Source organism: Astatotilapia calliptera, chromosome 20 (genome assembly GCF_964374335.1).
Source record: "Astatotilapia calliptera chromosome 20, fAstCal68.1, whole genome shotgun sequence".
NCBI lineage: Eukaryota > Metazoa > Chordata > Actinopteri > Cichliformes > Cichlidae > Astatotilapia > Astatotilapia calliptera.
In genome coordinates this window covers 18,940,393-18,962,398 of record NC_137441.1, presented here as the reverse complement: position 1 = coordinate 18,962,398, position 22,006 = coordinate 18,940,393, and the positions used below count along the sequence as shown (strand labels likewise).

Sequence of the window (22,006 nt, the reverse complement as noted above, 5' to 3'; positions counted from 1 at the left end):
GAGAACGGCAACCTCAACATCGAAGTTTACCGGAAGCCCACACACACGGATGTGGTGTATGCTGTACAGTGCAGCGAGGAATGCCCAGACCTCTACATTGGAGAGACCAAACAGCCACTTCATAAGCGCATGGCACAACACAGAAGAGCCACCTCCACAGGACAAGACTCAGCAGTCCATCTGCATCTTAAGGATAAAGGACACTCTTTCGAGGATGCCAATGTTCACATTTTGGACAGAGAGGACAGATGGTTTGAAAGAGGAGTGAAAGAAGCCATCTATGTCCACTGTGAGCGACCATCTTTGAACAGAGGCGGTGGTTTACGACACCAACTCTCTGCCTTCTATAATCCAGTTTTGAGATCCCTTCCCAGACGCCTTAACGCCCACTCACATCCTGGGCCATCTGATCTCAGGAATTTGCATGATAAGGTGGGGCCAGGTTTCACAATGAACTCACCCGAAACTCTGGCTGATTGGGACCCACACCCAGTTTCACACCTTGTCTCAGGCGATTAGAGGATCATCAGGGGTCCTTTTGTCCCCCTGTGGGGGGATACTCCCACTAGGTTTATATCTGGGACTCTCCACCATTTGAGCTTAGAACTGAAGAAGCTTCTCGGATGAGAGGTGAAACGTCTTCAAGTAACTTAAAGAAGTCCAGACGCTTTTCTTTGCAAGCTCCTTTGAGTGCAATCTTATCCATCATGTCTGAGATTTTGGATAGAAAATCATCTGTCAGTTTGTTTACTGAATGTGTGTTGGTGGATGTTGGTGATTTAAATAAGGTAGAAGTGTACATCAGTTTAAAATTTTCAGCTGAGTTTTCTCAGCTACACTTGCTACACTTGCTTGAGATTCATTTTGGAATCAGAATCATATTTTCTCCAACCCATAGAACGTGGAAAACAGCAGGGAAATTAGCAAGGGCTTTGTTTAGGCTTGTGTTAATATTTATTTGGAAACTTATCACACAGCACCAGTGTTGGGGAGTAACGGAATATATGTACCACCGTTACGTATTTAAAATACAAAATATGAGTAACTGTATTCTGTTACAGTTACCGTTTAAAAAGGTGGAATTTAGAATACAGTTACTTTGTTGAAATAAATGGATTACACGGCGGTACTTTCCTGTTTCATATTGTGGTGGGTCAGGACTGTTTGGGTTTCGTGTGACAGCTACGTTCTGTTGTTCCAGGCGGCAGCGTTACGGTTGCCATGGTTACAGGGTGACCTCTCTCTCTCTCTGTTACTGTGTGTTTCCTGGGTGAGAGAGTGCCTTTTTGTTGTTGTTGTGCTAAGCTAACAGGCAGAATGCTACAAGCATAGCTCTAAAGAATGTAGCCTCATGGGCAGTGTAGTTCGTGCTGCTGGGAGAATGGACTGCCATACACGTTATGTGTATACAAATGTGTCTGTGAGCGCGAGGAGGGAGAAAAAGGCGAGTGGAAAAGTATGAGTTGTCATTGAGCAAAAACGGGAGCTGGAAGCATGTAAATATAATAACCACCTCAGCCAAGAAGAGTGCCTGACGAGCCCAGTTGTAAGTAAGCTATTAAGACTCGACTGTACACCGTGTTCGCGTTTTCCTCCGAAACAATAAGTTCAGTTGGAGCAGCCTTTCAACGCCTCTCTTTGTCTCTCGCAAGAAAAGTTGACCTAGACAACAAAGTAAAGCTAGTTTTTGGCTACGAGCCCGACACGGAACCCGCCATATTAGTCAGAGGTCCCGTTCAGAGCCGCGGACCTTCAGTAACAGTAATAAATCACAGCAATAGTACATTCACGTAGTTGTAAAAAGCATGATAATATATTAAGTAATCCAAAGTATTCAGAATACGTTACTCTCATTGAGTAACGTAACGGAATACGTTACAGAATACATTTTGGGGCAGGTATTCTGTAATCTGTAATGGAATACGTTTTAAAAGTAACCTTCCCAACACTGCACAGCACTGAGAGGAAGGTCGTGTGATATGCTAAATATTAAATATATTGTCATACCTATAAGTGTCTTGGTCCTGAGTCTGGTGACCGAGTGTTTATGTTTCTGTTGTTGATATTCTTTGATTCAGTTAGTTTGTGGTGATTCTTCGTTTTTGTCTCCGCATCTCCCCTGTGTATATATATATATATATATATATATATATATATATATATATATATATATATATATATATATATATACATATATATGAGATGTAGATATATATATATATCTACATCTCCATAGGGGTCGGCACACAATGCACCCGACCCCTATGGCCCCTCCTGCGGGTGGTGGGCCTGCGGGAGGATGGGCCCATGTCTCCTCTTCGGGCTGTGCCCAGCCGGGCCCCATGGACTAAGGCCCGGCCACCAGACGCTCGCCCTCGGGCACCCTCCCCGGGCCTGGCTCCAGGGCGGGGCCCCAGTAACCCTATCCCGGGCAGGGTAAACTGTTCCCTCGATATCCTTTTCATAAGGGTCTTCTGAATCGCTCTTTGTCTGGTCCCTCACCCAGGACTAATTTGCCATGGGAGACCCTACCAGGGGGCAAAAGCCCCCAGACAACATAGCCCCTGGGATCCCTGGGACACACAAACCCCTCCACCACGATAAGGCCGCGACCCGGCCTTGGATAAAGCGGATGAAGATGGATGGATGGATGGATAATAATAATAATGATAATAACTGTTAAATATAACTTGATTTACATTCTTTAGGGAATGTTTAAGGATTTTGTTTACTTGATTAGACAGGCTAATTGCATTTTTAGTTTGTTTTTTTCCTTTCCCTTTCTTTTCTTTTCTTTGTTTTTTTAAGGTCAGTGTTGCCCTGTTAGTACAGAATACTCTTTATTCCTCTGGGTACTGGAAATACACAAATAAAGTGTTCTGTGTTCCTACCTTTTATGTGTCTTTTTTTCCCCCAAATATCAGCCTGTAAGAGTTTAAATAAAAACATTTCTCTGTTTGACAGTTAAAAATGTATAACAGGTATTTTATTTAATAAAAGAATCACAATTCATGTTTATTAACAGATAAATTAGTACATCATACCATGATATGTAACATATAGTGTGACATTTTTTTTACTGTGACAAGTATGGTTTGTCATGAAAGAAAAGTATATAGTACATTTTCTAATGAACACAACCAAATTTACTAATAACCGAAGCATCTGGCATGCATATTCAGAAGATCATTCTATATATTCAAGTTTCATTCAATATGATTTATTCATATTGAAAAAAAAATGGCACAAAAAATTTTGTATATACATATACACACACACACACACACACACATATATACACACACACGGCAGTAGTGATCAGCAGTGATGCTTGGCTACAAGTTGAACAGCCACAAGGAGGCTAGACCCCCTATGCTAAGCAAGCCTACCGCAAACATGAGCGAGACAGATAAATATGAAGGCATGCCAAGAAGGCATCGGTGGGCAAGAGACGAAAGCCTGAAAGATAGAATCATGGCCAAGCTTGAAACCTGGACCCCCCGTAGCCGGTTACCAAGATTACGTGAAGTACCCTCAGAAGGTCTGCTAGATGATGTTAATGCAGCACTAGGGACGATACCTACAGCCACGGTTACCGACACTAACAAGCTGATCTACAATACGGCAGCAGTGATCAATGAGATGCTTGGCTACAAGTTGAACAGCCACAAGGGGCAGTACCCTCCGTGGAGAAGGAGGCTAGAGGCTAAGATCAAGGTAGCACGGAGGGAGGTTAGCCAACTATCAGAGTTGCAGAAAGGCGCAATGAGGAAGGTGCCTAAGAAGTACAGGAAGCTGTACATACCTGAGGCCTTGGAAACTGCCAAGCAACGACTCACAGCCTTGGCCAGCCGCTTGAAGAGGTACACCAGAGAGATAGAAGGCAAGAGAATAAACCAGCTGTTTTCCACGGAACCAGCCAAGGTGTACTCTCAGTGGCAGGGGAACAATATGAGAACAGCACCACCAAGGCTGGAGGCAGAGCAATACTGGAAGAGCATATGAGAGAAGGACGCAACCCATAACGACAATGCTCAGTGGCTAGTGGATCTGAGGGCAGACCACGGCAACCTCCCCGAACAGGGTCCAGTAACCATCACAGTGGCAGATACCCAAGAAAGGGTCTCCAGTATGAAGAGTTGGACAGCACCAGGCCCTGACATGGTTCACGCCTACTGGCTGAAGAAGCTGACTGCACTCCACGAGCGCCTGGCAGCACAAATGAACCAGCTGCTAGTTGACGAGAGACACCCAGAATGGCTAACCGAAGGCCGGACAGTCCTGATCCTCAAGGACCCCCAGAAGGGACCGGTCCCCTCCAACCACCGACCAATAACCTGCCTCAGCACCACGTGGAAGCTCCTGTCAGGCATCATAGCGGCTAAGATGAACAGGCACGTGGGTCAATACATGAGCGGGGCACAGAAAGGGATGGGCAAGAATACCAGAGGTGCAAAACACCAGCTACTGGCAGACCAAGCAGTCAGCCGAGACTGCAGGACCAGACTGACCAACCTGTGCACTGCCTGGATTGATTACAAGAAGGCCTATGACTCAATGCCCCACACCTGGATCCTGGAATGCCTAGAACTATATAAGATCAACAGGACCCTGAGAGCCTTCATCAGGAACTCAATGGGGATGTGGCGGACAACACTGGAGGCCAACCTCAAGCCCATAGCACAAGTCACCATCAAGTGCGGGATCTACCAAGGAGATGCTCTGTCCCCACTGCTGTTCTGCATAGGCCTGAACCCCCTCAGTGAGATAATTGACAAGACTGGCTACGGATACCGACTACGGAATGGAGCAGTTGTCAGCCACCTCCTGTACATGGATGACATCAAGCTGTATGCCAAGAGTGAATGAGACATCGATTCATTGATCCACACCACCAGGATATACAGCAATGACATTGGAATGTCGTTCGGACTGGAGAAGTGCAGTTGGATGGTAACAAAGAGAGGGAAGGTAGTCAGAACTGAGGGGATCAAACTACCAGAAGGCAACATTGCAGACATAGAGGACAGTTACAAGTACCTGGAGATCCCATAGGCGAATGGGAACCATGACGAGGCCGCTAGGAAAGCTGCAACCACCAAGTACCTGCAGAGGGTCAGGCAAGTCCTGAGGAGTGAGCTGAATGGTAAGAACAAGATCTGGGCTATCAACACCTATGCCCTGCCTGTGATCAGGTAGCTGGGGTAATAGGCTGGCCAAAGGAGGAGATAGAAGCCACTGACATCAAGACAAGATAGTTCCTTACCATGCATGGAGGGTTTCACCCCAAGTCCAGCACTCTGAGGCTGTACGCTAAGCGGAAGGAAGGGCGCCGGGGACTGGTGAGTGTCAGCACCACAGTCCAGGATGAGACAAGGAACATCCACGAATACATCATGAAGATGGCCCCAACTGACAGTGTGCTCAGTGAATACCTCAGGCAGCAGAAACCCAAGAAAGTGGAGGAAGGCAAGGAACCATCATGGAAGGACAGGCCCCTGCACGGTATGTACCACCGGCAGATAGAGAAGGTGGCTGATATCCAGAAATCCTGGACAAAGCTGGACTGAAAGACAGCACGGAAGCACTAATCATGGCAGCACAGGAACAAGCACTAAGCACAAGATCCATTGAGGCTGGGGTCTATCACACCAGGCAAGACCCCAGGTGCAGGCTGTGTAAAGATGCTCCAGAGACAATCCAGCACATAATAGCAGGGTGTAAGATGCTAGCAGGCAAGGCATACATGGAACGCCCACAGGACTTCCAGATACAGACGGACAAAATGGTGGTGGCTAAACAACCGGACATAGTGGTGGTAGACAAACATGAGAAGACGGCCGTAGTGATCGATGTAGCGTTTCCGAATGACAGCAACATCAGGAAGGAGGAACACGAGAAGTTCGAGAAATACCAAGGGCTCAGAGAAGAGCTCGAGAAGATGTGGAGGGTGAAGGTGATGGTGGTCCCAGTGGTAATCAGAGCACTAGGTGCAGTGACTCCCAAGCTAGGTGAGTGGCTCCAGCAGATCCCGGGAACAACAGTGGAGATCTCTGTCCAGAAGAGCGCAGTCCCGGAAACAGCTAAGATACTGCGCAGGAACCTCAAGCTCCCAGGCCTCTGGTAGAGGACCCGAGCTTGAAGGATTGACTGCCCACAGGGGCGAGTGGGGAATTGTTATTTTTTTTAATATGTGTGTGTGTGTTTATATATATACATATATATATACACACATATATATAACTGTAGCAAGTGTACATATATATATATATATATATATATATATATATATATGTGTGTGTGTGTGTGTGTGTGTGTGTGTGTGTGTGTGTGTGTGTGTGTATACTGTAGCAAGTGTATATATATATATATATATATATGTATGTATATATAACAAAAAACTATATATTTATATAAAACAAAAAACAGTAACTAACTGAAAAAAAAATCTCAATCCATTTTCATTTATAAAATAAATGATCTCTCAATTTGGAACGAATCTGCTGTTGAACTTAAAATGCCTCAACAGTGACATCTGCTGATATCAGGGGGGCAGGATCTCTTCTTTCAACTGAATACACTTGCCTTTTTTTATTCATTCATTCCCTCTTAATGAGCACGGCAGTTCAAATCATGGACAAAGGGAGAATGTCCTTCCTTGCTGATCAACAACCACAACAAAAAACTGACATCAAATATGTTTAAACACATGACTAAATGTGACATTTTATCTGTTCCTTTTCAGAAGACATTTTCTTTATTAGTCCCAACACTTAGCTCAGTTTTTTTTTTATTGCTTTATTACTTTGTATAGTATGGATGGCTTTAAGGGAGGTTTTTATCGGTAGGAAAACTTGTAAAAGTCAAAATTTCTGCTTGTTTGTTGTGAGCAGCAGCTCAACCAAGAATTATAAATGGCTTCTCATGCACATTCAGGCCTCATTTAGACACTCTTTGCTACAGGCAGACATTTCTGCATTTCTGCCATTCAAAAACACTTTGTTTATAGTGTTATATGAAAGCCTTATTTTTATGCATTTGTTACTACTAAGGAGAACACATATGAGGTTTAAGGCCTAGACAATTTTTTATATATTTTTTTGTCTTGCACAATGGAAAATGTCTGAAAATAAAAGTGGGTATCCCTTTATCCAGCTCTTAATTTTATAAATTCTCCAACATGATGGAAATGCAGCCAGATGCTGCTCATTTTATGTTTTTGCTTGTTTTTGCTCCACAAGCTTGCACTTGGCTCTCTGTGTACCTGGCCTGTACTACTACACTTGTCTTCAGATCATCTGCCATCCTTCCTTCTTTTACATAATGGTATGATCCAAGTCTGTCTGTACATGCGATTGCTCGCATGATGTGCCAATCAAAATAGAGTCCCGCCCCTGTCTGCATGAATTCTCAGCAGGGCTGAAGATTTGGCTTCCACATACTGAGGGGCCATTAATTACTGACATAGGAAATTATCGCACGGCCCGGATATAAATGTATAGTGGGCCGTATGTTTGAGACCCCTGCAATATACAGTTTATTAATTAATGGAATAAATAGCTAGGGTATTTATATTATTGTGTTGTGTGACTTCAGGCTTCAGAGAAGTTGGCTTTCCTCTCATATGCACAGTCCTATACAGTGGGGCAAAAAAGTATTTAGTCAGCCACCGATACAATAGGCAAGCAGCTTGGTGTGAAAAAATCAACTGTGGGAGCAATCATCAGAAAATGGAAGACATACAAGACCACTGATAATCTCCCTCGATCTGGGGCTCCACGCAAGATCTCATCCCGTGGGGTCAAAATGATCATGAGAACGGTGAGCAAAGATCCCAGAACCACACGGGGGGACCTGGTGAATGACCTGCAGAGAGCTGGGACCAAAGTAACAAAGGTCACCATCAGTAACACACTACAACGGCAGGGAATCAAATCCCGCAGTGCCAGACGTGTTCCGCTGCTGAAGCCAGTGCATGTCCAGGCCCGTCTGAAGTTTGCCAGAGAGCACATGGATGATACAGCAGAGGATTGGGAGAATGTCATGTGGTCAGATGAAACCAAAGTAGAACTTTTTGGTATAAACTCAACTCGTCGTGTTTGGAGGAAGAAGAATACTGAGTTGCATCCCAAGAACACCATACCTACTGTGAAGCATGGGGGTGGAAACATCATGCTATGGGGCTGTTTTTCTGCCAAGGGGACAGGACGACTGATCCGTGTTAAGGACAGAATGAATGGGGCCATGTATCGTGAGATTTTGAGCCAAAACCTCCTTCCATCAGTGAGAACTTTGAAGATGAAACGAGGCTAGGTCTTCCAACATGACAATGATCCAAAACACACCGCCCGGGCAACAAAGGAGTGGCTCCGTAAGAAGCATTTGAAAGTCCTGGAGTGGCCTAGCCAGTCTCCAGACCTCAACCCCATAGAAAATCTGTGGCGGGAGTTGAAAGTCCGTGTTGCTCGGCGACAGCCCCAAAACATCACTGCTCTCGAGAAGATCTGCATGGAGGAATGGGCCAAAATACCAGCTACTGTGTGTGCAAACCTGGTAAAGACCTATAGTAAACGTTTGACCTCTGTTATTGCCAACAAAGGTTATGTTACACAGTATTGAGTTGTATTTTTGTTATTGACCAAATACTTATTTTCCACCCTGATTTACGAATAAATTCTTTACAAATCCTACCATGTGGATTCATGGATTTTTTTTTTTTTTCACATTCTGTCTCTCACAGTTGAAGTGTACCTCTGGTGCAAATTACTGACCTCTGTCATCATTTTAGGTGGGGGAACTTGCACAATCGGTGGCTGACTAAATACTTTCTTGCCCCACTGTATCTCCCTCTGGGTTATTTAAAGGGCCCATTCATCCAAATTAACAGAGCGCCCATATCTTTCATGTTACCTAAAGCTTTCTTCAGTCGTGTTGCACCGCTATTATTGTTTTATCATTAACTATTTTCATGCAGTTGAGTTGAAACCATGTCATTATTAGGTAATGTTTGCTGCAGGCAGTCCAAAAAGGACATTCAGGTAAAATGCTTCTCTAGTAGTTCTGCTATACCTGCTGCTTGAAGTTGCTGTAAGAATTCTTCCAATGCTAATAATAGAGAGTAGAGCGTCGGCCACAGCGATCCCTCCCACTGCAGTTGCAAATTCATTCAAAACAGAAGCATTAGAAATGCCGATCAGCTCACCAGCACAGAGCAGAAGCCTTTCAGCATTTTGCTGTTGTCTAGCTCAATCGTATCACTTTGACGGAGTCTATTCAGAGGTATTCATGCATCTGCCTTCAGGCTACAATGGCAGCCACTTTATAAACTGTCAGGCTGCTTGCCTCAAGCTTTCGGTTCATATTGTTTCCTTTCTTTAATAGACTTGGAGGAGTTCATCAACTCCTTCAGTGGCAAATGCAGGCACAGAATAGCAGGCTGGCCTCCTTGTCCATTTCAACCCAGGTTAATTTTTTTTTTCTTCTCATCCTGTTAGCGGCCCACAACATACATAAAAGTTGTTTCTACACACTTGCTCATGCCTGCACACAGCAAACACAAAACATTTCGCAGTCTGGGCGAAAGCAAATTCTTCAAATCAAGATATTTTTTAAAATTAAAAGACATAAATATAGGCACACAGACAAGGAAGATTAATTATATTAAAATGTCATTTTCATCAAACTCCTGTTTTGATGTAAATGTGAATATTTTGTTATGCCATCCACAGTAATAGCAGCTGAAATATGAAATTACAGCAAAATTTTGGACCGGTTTGCATGACTTTTTTTTTGATGTGCTGTAATTAGAGTTAAACACAATCAGAGAATAAATCACTACTACTGCTGAGGCTGTTCTCGTGGGTCAGGTTGTAGTAAAACCTACTAAGAATCGCATGCTGTGTTAATCAATACCTTTAGACTTCTCTCAGAACAAAGTGAAAAAAGATTTTTGTGCAAAGAGCTGCAGCAGATCCATTCACCAATCCAAGGTTACTAGCGTGTCAGAGTGTGGTCCCTCATGAAGCCACAGTGTGAACAATGCTGTTTCCACCATGACCAAAGACTGTGCTAAAGATTTGGCTCGATTATTTTTATTGCAGTGATAGAGAAATGGCTGATAATCCACTTTCATTCCTATAAACAGAGTGAACATTTTCTCACCCACCAACCAAAAACACTGTTGGGCCTTTATACCCAAGTAATCTCTGTTTATTTAAGGTTGTTTTTTTAGCCAATAACTATGAATAGATGGTGTTTACTAAATGAGATTTACTTCATGAACTTATGGAGAAACCCACAGAAAAGCCACTCACCCCCAGAGAAATTAAACTTGCTAAATAATTCTTAGATGATTTCCTAATCACCCAATACAGATAATCACTTTCACACACTCTCTGCTCGTTTTTGTTTGTTTTATGTTTGTCATAAAATTTAACATTTGAAACAAAAATTAAACAGGCAGTGGGACATTAAAAGATTTCAAACCCTCTTTTCAGTATTATACTATGATCTTGTTCTTTGGATCCTCCTTTAATGCAAATCTTTTCTTTTCATGCTTAATTTCATTCATATTAATTAGGCGCAGGCCCCAACACTCACATTTAAGATAATATCTGAGGAGTCTGGGTTTTTGGAATTTTATCCTAGTTTTCCTGGGACCTTAACAATATCGAATTCCATGAATAATACAGCAACAGGATGATTGGTTTACATGTTTATATTTTTATACTGAAAAATAATAGTTAAAATTTTTACTTTGCAATAAAGCAAGAGAACTATGGCCTTGTTATTTCTTTAAATCCAGATATCTGCTTTGATATATTTTTTTTGTTGTTGTTGTTGTTGTTGAATTGTAAACATTATTCCCCCTAAATCTCAGGGGCATCTTGTTTTTAAAGACTCACAAGCTATATGGCGTTGCTGTATTATAAAGGAAGTGATATTGCAAATCAACATGTAATCTACATTAAAACTTATCCAAGCTTAATTTTTAAGCTATTTTAATTTCAAAATAAATTCAGTGGTGCTGCAGATGGAAGAATAACCTAAAAGGCATTACAAAGCTGCTGCAGAGTATTTCTGGTCCGACTGATTTTGGCAGGGAGCGGTGTCTTTAAAGACAGCAGAGTTTAATCCTACAGCTAGCTGTGAGAGAAGCAAGGTGTAGAAAGAACATTCTCTGAATGGTCTGTTAGCATACAGCGGAAAGTTTTCCCGTGCAGCCAAATGAACCGGATTAAAGTAGATATTTCCCTTCTACACCCTGACACAGGCAGCTAACAAACCAATCAAACACATGATATCAAATGAAGTTCTTAAACCTTGAAAAGGTGAGTGAAATCTTCAAATCTAAAAAGGCTTTTTAAGGTTTCCAAAAATGTATCTTGGCATTTAGTGTTTTCCGGCTATGAGGTATTCCACTCATTTAAAAATACATGTAAAACGTTGATCAATATAATTCATAGAATAATGACACGAGCGATACAAATTCAGAATTAGACTAGAACTATACAGCCGAGGTATAATATTTCTTTAAGGTTTCAGACTGACCAAAGTGTTAACATTGCATTATTTTGTTATAATATTGTTTGTGCAAATATTATATTGCTCTCTTTGCATTTGCACTGTGTATATCCTTTACAAATGGGTTGTTAATGGGATGCCATAGGCTTCTGACTGCCCTCATCCCAGTTTTGCCTGCTTACTCTTTGTGGACCATTCCTCTTTTGTTGGCTGATCAGCTTCCTATTGGGTTGCCAGACAAGATCCTTGGCATTTGTCGGCAAATGAAAGAAGGATTAAGGGATGGCTACTAAACACTCCACGGCTAAGAAGTGGGCTGCTATTCTCCTATTCAAAGCCCTCTCCCAGTTCAGCAGCTCCCCTTTATATATATTTGTTTTCTCAAAGACAACATTGAGAAGTCCCCAGTTCTGCAGAAATAAAGGAAAGTCAAGCCGGCAAACATGCTTATAGTTGTTGAAAAGGAAAAGAAATCATACAATTAGCTGCACTCTAAGTACCAACAATTACAATCAAGTGTGATGTTTTCTTGGTGTAAACCTTTAAGATGTTTCATATGTTGAAAGTATTAAATTAATTTATCAACTACCTAACTTGGTGGTAACTGAAATGTCTGAAAGAAATCAGTCTCTGTTTGATGAGACTACAGAAATGGAACCAATACTCATAAATGGGAATAAGAAAATATTAGCAGATCAACTGGTGTAAAAATAGGTATTCTTCTCTGATGTTCTGTAGAACCTGTGGATCCTTCTGCTGGTCACTGAATTTGATTCATCCACATTATCATTGTCATCAGCAGTAATTCAGTATTATCATTCATCATCAAAGCAAGCTGCGACAAACAAAATTAATTTCTGGGCACATGATACATCTGAACGTCTGTTATACAGAGCATTAGACTGATTATATGCAACATAACAAATTATGTGGAAAATATTCTTGTTAAATATCTCGGTGCCTATTTTTAAGGCATATTTGAACAACCAATACAATGCTCCAAAACACATGTGAATCACTCCACAAATAGTCTTCACTTTTATTGCAAATTGCAGTCTTCTTTTCACATGTAATCCTTAAATTGGATGTGAAAAATAAAACTCAGAAAATTCCTCCACATACGTAAATGAAAACATGATCACTAAAACAACTGAGAAGTCTGAAACTTTTACTGATTTACTGCTGAAAATTTTGCTTAAAGTAGATGTTATCAAAAACTGGAAATGCAAACTTGTTTAGTTATTTCTTCTGTTATCAACTGTTAAAAAACCTCTAACGGCCACTAATGAAATCTCTGCTCTCCCTGGGGCAACAACTTATATTTAGCATTGTTCATCCTTGACAACAAGCCCTGAACCTGCTTTAATCTGAAACCTTACTGTCACACATTTCTACATTAACTGACTCACTTTCTGATGTCTGTCTTTTATATGATTTAAATATTTCAGTTTTGATCTTTTCACACAGTAAGGCTATTCGAATAAAACATTCCCATGTTGCTTTCTGATTTTTCCTCTTTGCTGTGTGTCTTGTGTTACTGTGCTTTATCCTGTTCCTCTGTGCGTCTGCAATGACCCAGTTTCCCCACAGGGATCTAATGCTGTCCCTGCCCACCTCCACAACCTCATCCAACTATGATTCCCTTCATTTCACATGGTGAGAGAGAGGGAGACAACTGTAATTTTAAAATGTATGTTAAATATTTATCTCTGGTTTTAAGGAAAGCAGCTATTAATTCAAGATGTGAAAACTTGATGTCATTTGTTTCCAAATAACCACAATGATTTCACTCAGACATCCCAGGAAGAGAGGCCGTCCCTCTAAACAGAGGGCTGGACAGATCCTCTCTCATATAGAAAATGGGCTTTAATTATTATACAGGCAAGCCTGAAGGCAGTGTTGGCTTCAGCTAATGTGATGAACCCTCATTGTGGCAGTGTCACTACAAATGCTACAAATAATGAAAAGCAACAGAGGATCAAAGCCTCTAAGCTCCTCACTTTGCACCAGCAGCTTCATACCTTCCTCACCTACTTTTTCCTCTGCTGTTAAAGTCTGAAACAGAGCAGAGGAAGCGTGCCCTCAGGTCTCCCTCAGGCCAGCATACCACCACAGCTTCAACAGTCAGCATTACAGTGGAACCAGCTTCTGTGAACATATGTGCCTTTTTTATACTTATAACTCATTTGTAAGGGAGTAAAATTTCCCTGTTATGACGCAAAACAACCTCTGCATCCATAATCACAGACTACTAGCATGTCTATATGTTGATTCTTTTCAAAGCTTTAGGGACAGTGTTAGCTGATTCCTAAGTCTGTGCATTCTTTTGTCCTTCAGAGGAATGATTTGCTATAAAATCAGTGCATCCTAGGAATGTTTAGTCGAGGGCTACGTGATGATGTTTATAACATCATGGTCTCACATCACTGATTTTTTACATTTTCACTAGTGATTAATTTATTTTATCACTCGCTATAAAAATTAAGACTTTTGGTTATATTGGATTTTTATATCACTTCTTATATCAGTACAATAAAGTGTTAATGTAACATACTATATTAAAATACATTTTATATTCATATGCCGTGAACAAAATTTCATCAAGGATCTTACAAAATTTTATTTACAGTACATCATTATAAACTATACATCTGATCGGTGGTAATGCTTTGATGTAATCTAGATCATTACGTAAGACAACAAATATTATCTCCACAAAGATTTGGAATCAGTGTGATGGGATTTATTTCTGATGTTTGGAAACCTTTAGTTTTATATTTAAAATTCAATACACTTTTTATATGTTCATTGTAATATTTACAATTCTTTGTTTAATTAAAATGAAATAAATTACATGTGCACTCTGCACAGCAAAATCTCCAGTGTTGAATTAACACTAGAGAGTGTATATATGGGTCTACACCTCTGAGTGTTAAATACAACACTGTTGAGTGTTAAATTAACACTTTTGACAGTGTTATATGTTTAAAAGTAACCTAGTCAGTTTTGAAGATTAACAAAGTCTAACACTGAGCAGTGCTGATTTTCTAACACTGGAAAATAACTCAAAATGTTAGAAATATTCCAGTGTTAAAAAATCAGCACTGCTCAGTGTTAGACTTTGTTAATCTTCAAAACTGACTCGGTTACTTTTAAACATATAACACTGTCAAAAGTGTTAATTTAACACTCAACAGTGTTGTATTTAACACTCAGAGGTGTGGACCCATATAGACACTCTCCAGTGTTAATTTAACACTGGAGATTTTGCTGTGTGGGATGATGCCTTCAAAATGCTATATTTAAGCATGCCAACTATTACCACAGGTCAAAGACAGAAAAGCAGCAGATCCTCACACTGACGCAAATGCCAGCAGCATTTTTGAATTTTTACCCCACGAATGACTGTGACACATCACTGTCATGATGATTTTGACTCACTACTCATTACTGCTGATACACTTCCACTGACTTCCAATCCCCTTTACATTTTGTAACACAGTTGTTAAAAATGTGAATTTTGGTGCACAACAGCAGGGGAGAAAAGAGAGGTTAATCCCAGTTTAATACAGTGATGCACAGCCCAGGACCGTGGCTGTGATGATTGTGTTATCTGCAGACAGCATTTAAGTCTCCCTCAATTTCAACCCAGGTAAAATAGCTGGAGGAAAGTGAAGGTGGAGTAGAGTAAGTGTGAATGCCCGGGGAAATTGTTATTAATAGCTGCAACTTCCCACAGACCGTGCTCTCTGCAAAGAAGCTTCCCGTCACCTCCACTGGATTTGTTTGAAGTGCTTTCTCTATCCTCACTGTGTACCTTTTTTCTTTCAACCAGGCTGGACTCTAGAGGGTTTTTTTCTACATAATGCTTATTTATATCTTTAAGACACAGCATACGCACTAAATAGCTATAAACTGTAGAAAGACAGCCTGGACAGCTGTTTAACTGGATTCCAGTCACCTCCAAGAAGCATTTTCAGTGTTTTCTACAACGTGACAGTAATTTACAGAACCAAGGCCATTACTTTGAAGCTTTGATATGTACATTTAGCAAACGTAAACAATGATCCTAACTGAAGATTAACAGTAAGTTTGTCATATATCAGTTATATGTAAATGTCAGACTATCACGTGTTCGTGTGTGTGTGTTACTTTTAAAGGTTATTTCAAATTAGGCTTTCTCATTTTATGGCGTTTTTAGCTTGCTGTAATCAGTGCTCACATATCATGTAAATAAAAAAATCATCTCATATAATTGATCAAATAAAACTGGTAAACAGTACCCTTCAATGAGTTTGTCTTAATCACTACTGCCTCTTCCATTCAACCTAAAATTCCCTCTGACTCCTGCTGAAATATGTACAGCACACCACCAAAAGTAAACATTAAAATTAAAATAATTATATATATATATTTTAAAAAATACTATCTAAACAAGGGGAGCGGAAAGCTTACAATCTCATGAATTTATGCTGCAGGCTTCACACCATGAAGTGAGCCACTGAGAGATGAAAGTGAAAAGAAATAAAAGGCTCAATTTAATCTGCTTTAAGGCCCTTCAACAGCATGTGCCTGGGACTGTGAGAGTGAGGGCTGATAGGGGATAAATATATTTCTTACCATGCCTTCCAGCTATTACACCCCTCTCCAACACAGACGCCTATTCAACAGAGGCAGGTTTCATTACCAGCTGTAATAGGCTAAGTCTTCAAATTATGAAATGCCAAGCTCGGATGACACAGAGACACTAGCTGGGCTGATCTTTTGAAGAATGTGGAAAGGGGGAGACTTGATAGCTGTTTGAAAAAAAAAAATCACCAGTGAAACCAGTGGTCAGAAAGCACTGGGCCCGCTGCAGGCCTCAAGTTTAAAGAACAGACGGCCGTCCACACGCTACATTCAAACATGCTGCATCGACGTCACTTTAATAAAAATGAACTAAACAAAAGCTTCCAACCGCCATGTATACGTGTCTATATGAAAGAAATATGAAGAGGGGATATTTAACACCTTCCATTAAAATCGTACTATAACGATATATTTACTATGCCTTTTCATTTTAAAAGTTGTGAATTTAATACATGCATATATGTAATTGTGCCATTTTTGGCTAGGTTCATGTATTTATTTAGCGTTTGTTTGTTTGTAGGCTAAATGTCATTTCAGAGGAAAATTCTGCTTGAAATTGGTATCCACACACGGAGCTGATGGCCTGGCTCCTGTCGCCTGTGATCGGTATGGACATTTGTCACCGTTTAGCGTGACGGGAGCCCGCGCCAGCGCTCACCATGAATATTTAAGCGGCTCCAGGCGGGAGAAGTCATGGGGCAAAACGCCCGTTTAGACCTGATTAGCAGACAGTTAGCCGCTAGTCCTCCCGGGGCCTACCTTTGTCCCCGAGGATGCCGTCGATGCTGTGTTTCGTTTTCTTTTCTCCGTCCTCTTCCTTTTTATCGCACTCATCCTCATCTTCCTTTTTCCCAAAACGAGCGCGAAGTACACGGCTGATCGAACTCACTGCGAGCAGAAAGGCATCTTTAGCAATAACATAATAATAATAATAATAATAATAATAATAATAATAATAATAATAATAAGAAGAAGAAGAAGAAGAAGAAGAAGAAGAAGAAGAAGAAGAATGTTTTTATATTAAATTCACTGTTATTCTATTATTATATCATTATTATTTTATTATATTGTACTGTTATTATTTTTGTTATTACCATATTACCATTTACAACGATAGCAACAACAACAACAACAACAATAATAATAATATTAATAATAATAATAATATCTTTTTCGTGATAACTTCCTTGATTTGAAAGTCTGTTTTTATGTATTCTTCGCGGAGGGCAAAATTCAGAGAGTAAAACTGTGAATTAAACGCCGCTTACCAGAGGAGGCCTCACCTGAAGGGACTGTGCTTCTGTCACACACCCCGTCCTTCAGTAGCTTATCCCGGATCTCCCAGCTGAACATGCCAGGGTTGTCCCGCTTGTACTCTTCAATCCTTCTCTCTACATCCGGCGTGGCTACCTGCTGCAGGTTGCCGTGAGCCACACAGAAACAAGGAGAGTGAGCTGAGCCACAGGCTACAGGCCCCGAAATCTTTCGAGTGACTTTTTAGAAAGCAGGTGGAAATATAAACTATAACAAGGCTGTGGAAGCCTACAGATAATCTACAGATTACTAACTTATCATTTAGCCTAGTGGTATTGACAGACAATTATCCGTGTTGTCCTTTAGATCGTTTCTCTCACCCGGGGTTTGCTGCCACCTATGGCGCCGGGTCGGATGGACCCGGTCTCTTGGTAGCGACAGAGGATCTTGGACACGCAGCCGTGGGAGACACGAAGTTGGCGCGAAATGACGCAGGGCCGGATCCCGTGGTGGGCCATCTCGACTATCTTGTGTCGGATATGGTTGGGCAACGGTCGGCCGTTAATGAAGACCCCCCCTAGCTGGTTGACCCGTCCCTGGCCCAGAGGAGTAGATACTGTGGATGACACAAGGCCAGATTCGGTACAGAGCGGCTTTAAGCGCAGACTGTTGTCTGTTATTAAATAATCCAGTTTGATGACAGGCTATTTTTCTTATCAATCACACCTAATGCGAGCCCGGTGTTCTTTCAGCTATTCCCTGCCAGTATTCACTGACAGTACCACGTGTCAATTGTTTTCAAATCTCATTTGATCGCCATTAAGGGCTAACACTTCACAGTTCCACATGCCAAGCAGAGGAGGTGAAGAGCACCTGCTGCCACGTTTCACTGTTCGCCGTCACGCTGTCCAAATATTGGACTGATCCTCTGCTTCTGCCGGTGGGTGCCAATTTACAGGCGCGCGGAACTTGAAGCAACCCAAGTGCTGTAGAGACTGTCTCTGTTTTCTCTGGAATTTCTAGTCGTTTTCAATTCGCTGACAAAGTGGTCACTGGATGATTAAGTGTGCTTGTGACCGGGGCCTTTAATATTTAGCATAAGAATAATACAACGGAAATTGTATTAGCATAAGAATAATGCAACGTGAGCTTTTTTTGGGGGGGGGGGTTGTGGGCGGGGGGGGGGGGGGGGGCACTTGCCTTTATTCATGCAATTGTGTTCAGTGCCAGTCCTTGCACACAAAGTTTACCCTGGAGTTGAGGCCTTAACTGTTAAGCACGCTGAAGGTCTTCTCACGTGCCTTTAATGTTTAATGCAGAATATTTGTTTGAATAATCTTCAAATTAGGCTCGCATTTTTTTTAGCCTCCGCAAAAAATCTACCGGAGTCTGAGAGGTTGTTCAGGGCTACTGTCAAGCTCCTACCTTCCAGAGGGAATCCAGTGCGGGGATAGTTCTGTCCGGGAGCCGGGCGCATCATTCGTGGTACCGTTCCTGGCAAAGACGACATTGTAGCATTAAAAACAACAGAAAAGAAAAGAAAAAAAGACAAGAGAAAAAAGAAAAAAGATGGACACGTTAGATGTCCGATTCAAGAGTTGATTTGTTGGTCACACGCGTTCTGAGGATAAAAAGTGGCAGTCAGATCCAGCGTGGAGTAAAAATCAAACAAACAAGCAAACAAACGAAAACGGCGGTTGGATGTTAAAATGTGAGCCCACAGCATTCAGGCACACGGGACTGCTGTGGAGCGGAGTCCTTAAAATGCTAATGTGCTCGCAGTATACAGTTGTTCTGTCTGACATCAGTTTATTTTCTCCCGGAGAAGTCCGGACCAGGCGGACTGGAGAATGGACGATTTTTCGCGAGAACCAATAGGTTCTTGGCGCTTTCTCTTATTTGAGGGGAAAAGGCTCCAACAAGTTTCAGCAGCCAATGAGAACGAAGAACGCACAAACGTACACACACACATACCAAACACACGATACACTCACACTGAAAATGCAGGCCTTAACACAGACTTAGCACATCCTCCACACCCGCACATCCGCCTGTACGTCACACTGGATGGACACAAAACACCAGCACCTGTCAAATACAGGCTACTGCAAGCCAGTGCAACTACTCTATAATGAACAGCTGCAGGCATTGACGTGTGCTGTGCTCACTCTTTCCTTTTATTTACAGCTGGGAAAAAAGAAGCTTAAAGCAGTTTGAGCCAAAAGCAGCAACACAAGCTAGTCCTCAAGGTTTGACACTTTTAGTCTTTAAGGTGAAAGTGTTTTCCATGTCTCATTTTCTGATCACGTCTTTCTAAAAGTTTGAAAAAAGAAATAAAATTGTGAAGCAGTGTCTGTCCTCTGAATGATGATAATAATAATTTTTAAAAAAAAACCCTGAAAAGCTTAAAAAAAGGAAATACAAAAAATTGTGTAAGATTCTAAGTGAAGCATTCACAAAAAGCTCAACAGGATTTATATTAATCAATTTTAATTCAGATCAAAAAATTATAAATGTGTTAAATTCAATACACCCAGTGCTGAATGTGAGGAGATAATGATAATCAATATTATATTATATTATTATATAATATATTATTATTCACTGAGTTGGAGATGCTCTGTATCTCACTGTACAGCTGTAAAGTGGCAATAAAGGCACTCTATTCTATTCTATTCTTTTCTATTTATTTACCCCTATTTATTTTGATGAAAAAATGACTACATATGGTTGTGTTTTTAATATATTCTTTATAATTAAAACTACATTTAAAAAAAAATTAGAATTAAAGTTTCAGTCCATACATAGATACATTCACACATAGAATTAATTGTCTAATTGATCAACTATATGATACAATAATAGGCGCAATTTTACGGGTGATCAGCTCTTATTGTTTGACCAAGCAGACAAATCAGAAAAGTCTATTGTTTCTTAGAGCCCTGAAAGTCTCTTGCAGACATCGTGTTCTACTGAATCTCCTGAGACAAATCCTGAGAGAAAACTTGTCTTTTGAGAGATAAATGGTATTTCGAGTAAAGTAGAACTGTTGCATTACATGAGCTGCATTCGTAGGGATGTACTGCAAGAATGTACTATATACAAGTACATATTTGAAATCGTCAAATCAGCAGCCGTTATTCAAACTAGAGCTGAGAATTCCACAGATAGTGTTTGTATAAAATTATTTATTTTAAATTAATAGGTGTGTCTTTTTTCAAATTTATTTGTCACACTTTGTGGATGTTATGATACCAAGCAAAGCCTGAAAATGCTACATAACATTAAAAACATCCTGAATGCAGAAGAGAAGGCTTCAAAGTGTTATAAGAAAAAGTGAAACATTTGCTGTGGATTCAAAGTATTCTACCCTGTGATATCAGTGAAACTGTTCAACAGCTTTTTTTGTGGGGAAGGAGCATTCCACAGTATATACAGATCTTTACTAAAGAAACATTATGAATTCTGGTTTAACTGTACATCCTTAGGATGTTTTCTGACACAGCTGAATTTAATTCAGTTCAGTGGTTCAGTTCATATAGCACCAAATCATAACAAAAGACACCTCAAGATGCTTTACACTGTAAGGTACACTGTAACTCTACAAAAATACACTAAAAACTATGTTATTGTAGAAAACCCCAAAAATCATATGACCCCCTTTGAGCAAGCACTTGGTGACAGTGGGAAGGAAAAACTCACTTTTAACAAGAAGAAACCTCCAGCAGAACCAGACTGAGAGAGGGGCAGCCATCAGAATAATCAGAATCAGAATATTTTATTAATCCCTAGGGAAAAGCCATCTTCTACAATCAGAAGAGATTAATACTAACTAAAGATTAAATGCAGAGTGGTTAAATGCAGAATGGTGTACACATAGTTAGTGGACAAAAAGGTGAGTTAAGAAGAAACACGCAAACTAGCAGGAGGGACTATGCGCTTACCTGCTGCTCTCTGGCAGGTAGCTCCATGCCCTCCTGGGTTTTAAATGCACCTTAGAACACACATGCATCAACACTACAATGAGCGGGTGGAGGGAGGTTTGGAGTCTTCTCTCACCCCCATTCTCTGCGGTCTGCTGGAGTGGGGGGGCTAGGAGGAGGAGTTGGCCGTCCGACTGCAGTCTGGAGTGTGGGGCCTCCCTGCTGCTGCGGAGTCGGGGCGGTCTGCCTCTCCCCACCGCAGGGAAAAGGGTAACACCACCTGGGTCTGGGTGCAGTTCCCCCCTCCAGGGACAAGGGTACCTAGACCCGGTTCGTAGAGTACGCTTGGGGAGTTTGATCGTGTGTACAGCGTCTCTTTATGTCTGTCTCCACGTTGGTTGAGTGTGGAGTAAGTGCATATGAGAGCATGAGGGTGGGAATGGATGTTTGTATATGTGTGTGCCTGTATGTCTGTGTCTATATGTCAGGTTGGGTATCAGACACCACCTCTCTGGGGACATCTCAGGCCCTCCAAGGTTTGGAGGCCTATCTCCCCCCACCACCACTTCCCCTGCCAGTGGCGGACTCCCTCAGACATCGGTGCGTTGGTGGTTCTTTGTGTCCGGGGATGGGCGTCCAGGTACACACCGGCTCACTCCTTGGCAGCCGCTTATCGG

The 22,006-nt window shown here is 41.3% G+C and overlaps 1 protein-coding gene across 1 annotated transcript in view; it reads right to left on the bottom strand.

Annotated features, from left to right (window-relative positions):
• LOC113012972 (paired box protein Pax-7-like) overlaps window positions 1-20,101 on the bottom strand; it is a 116,405-nt gene extending 96,304 nt beyond the window's left edge. The window contains exons 1-4 of the mRNA XM_026153450.2: window positions 18,832-20,101; window positions 17,787-18,022; window positions 17,421-17,565; window positions 16,912-17,040 (exon numbers count right to left, since the gene is read on the bottom strand). Of these exons, the coding sequence (XP_026009235.2) occupies window positions 16,912-17,040; window positions 17,421-17,565; window positions 17,787-18,022; window positions 18,832-18,916 (595 nt within the window). The 5' untranslated portion in view covers window positions 18,917-20,101. The remainder of the gene's footprint in view (window positions 1-16,911; window positions 17,041-17,420; window positions 17,566-17,786; window positions 18,023-18,831) is intronic.
• Window positions 20,102-22,006: the final 1,905 nt, after the last annotated feature.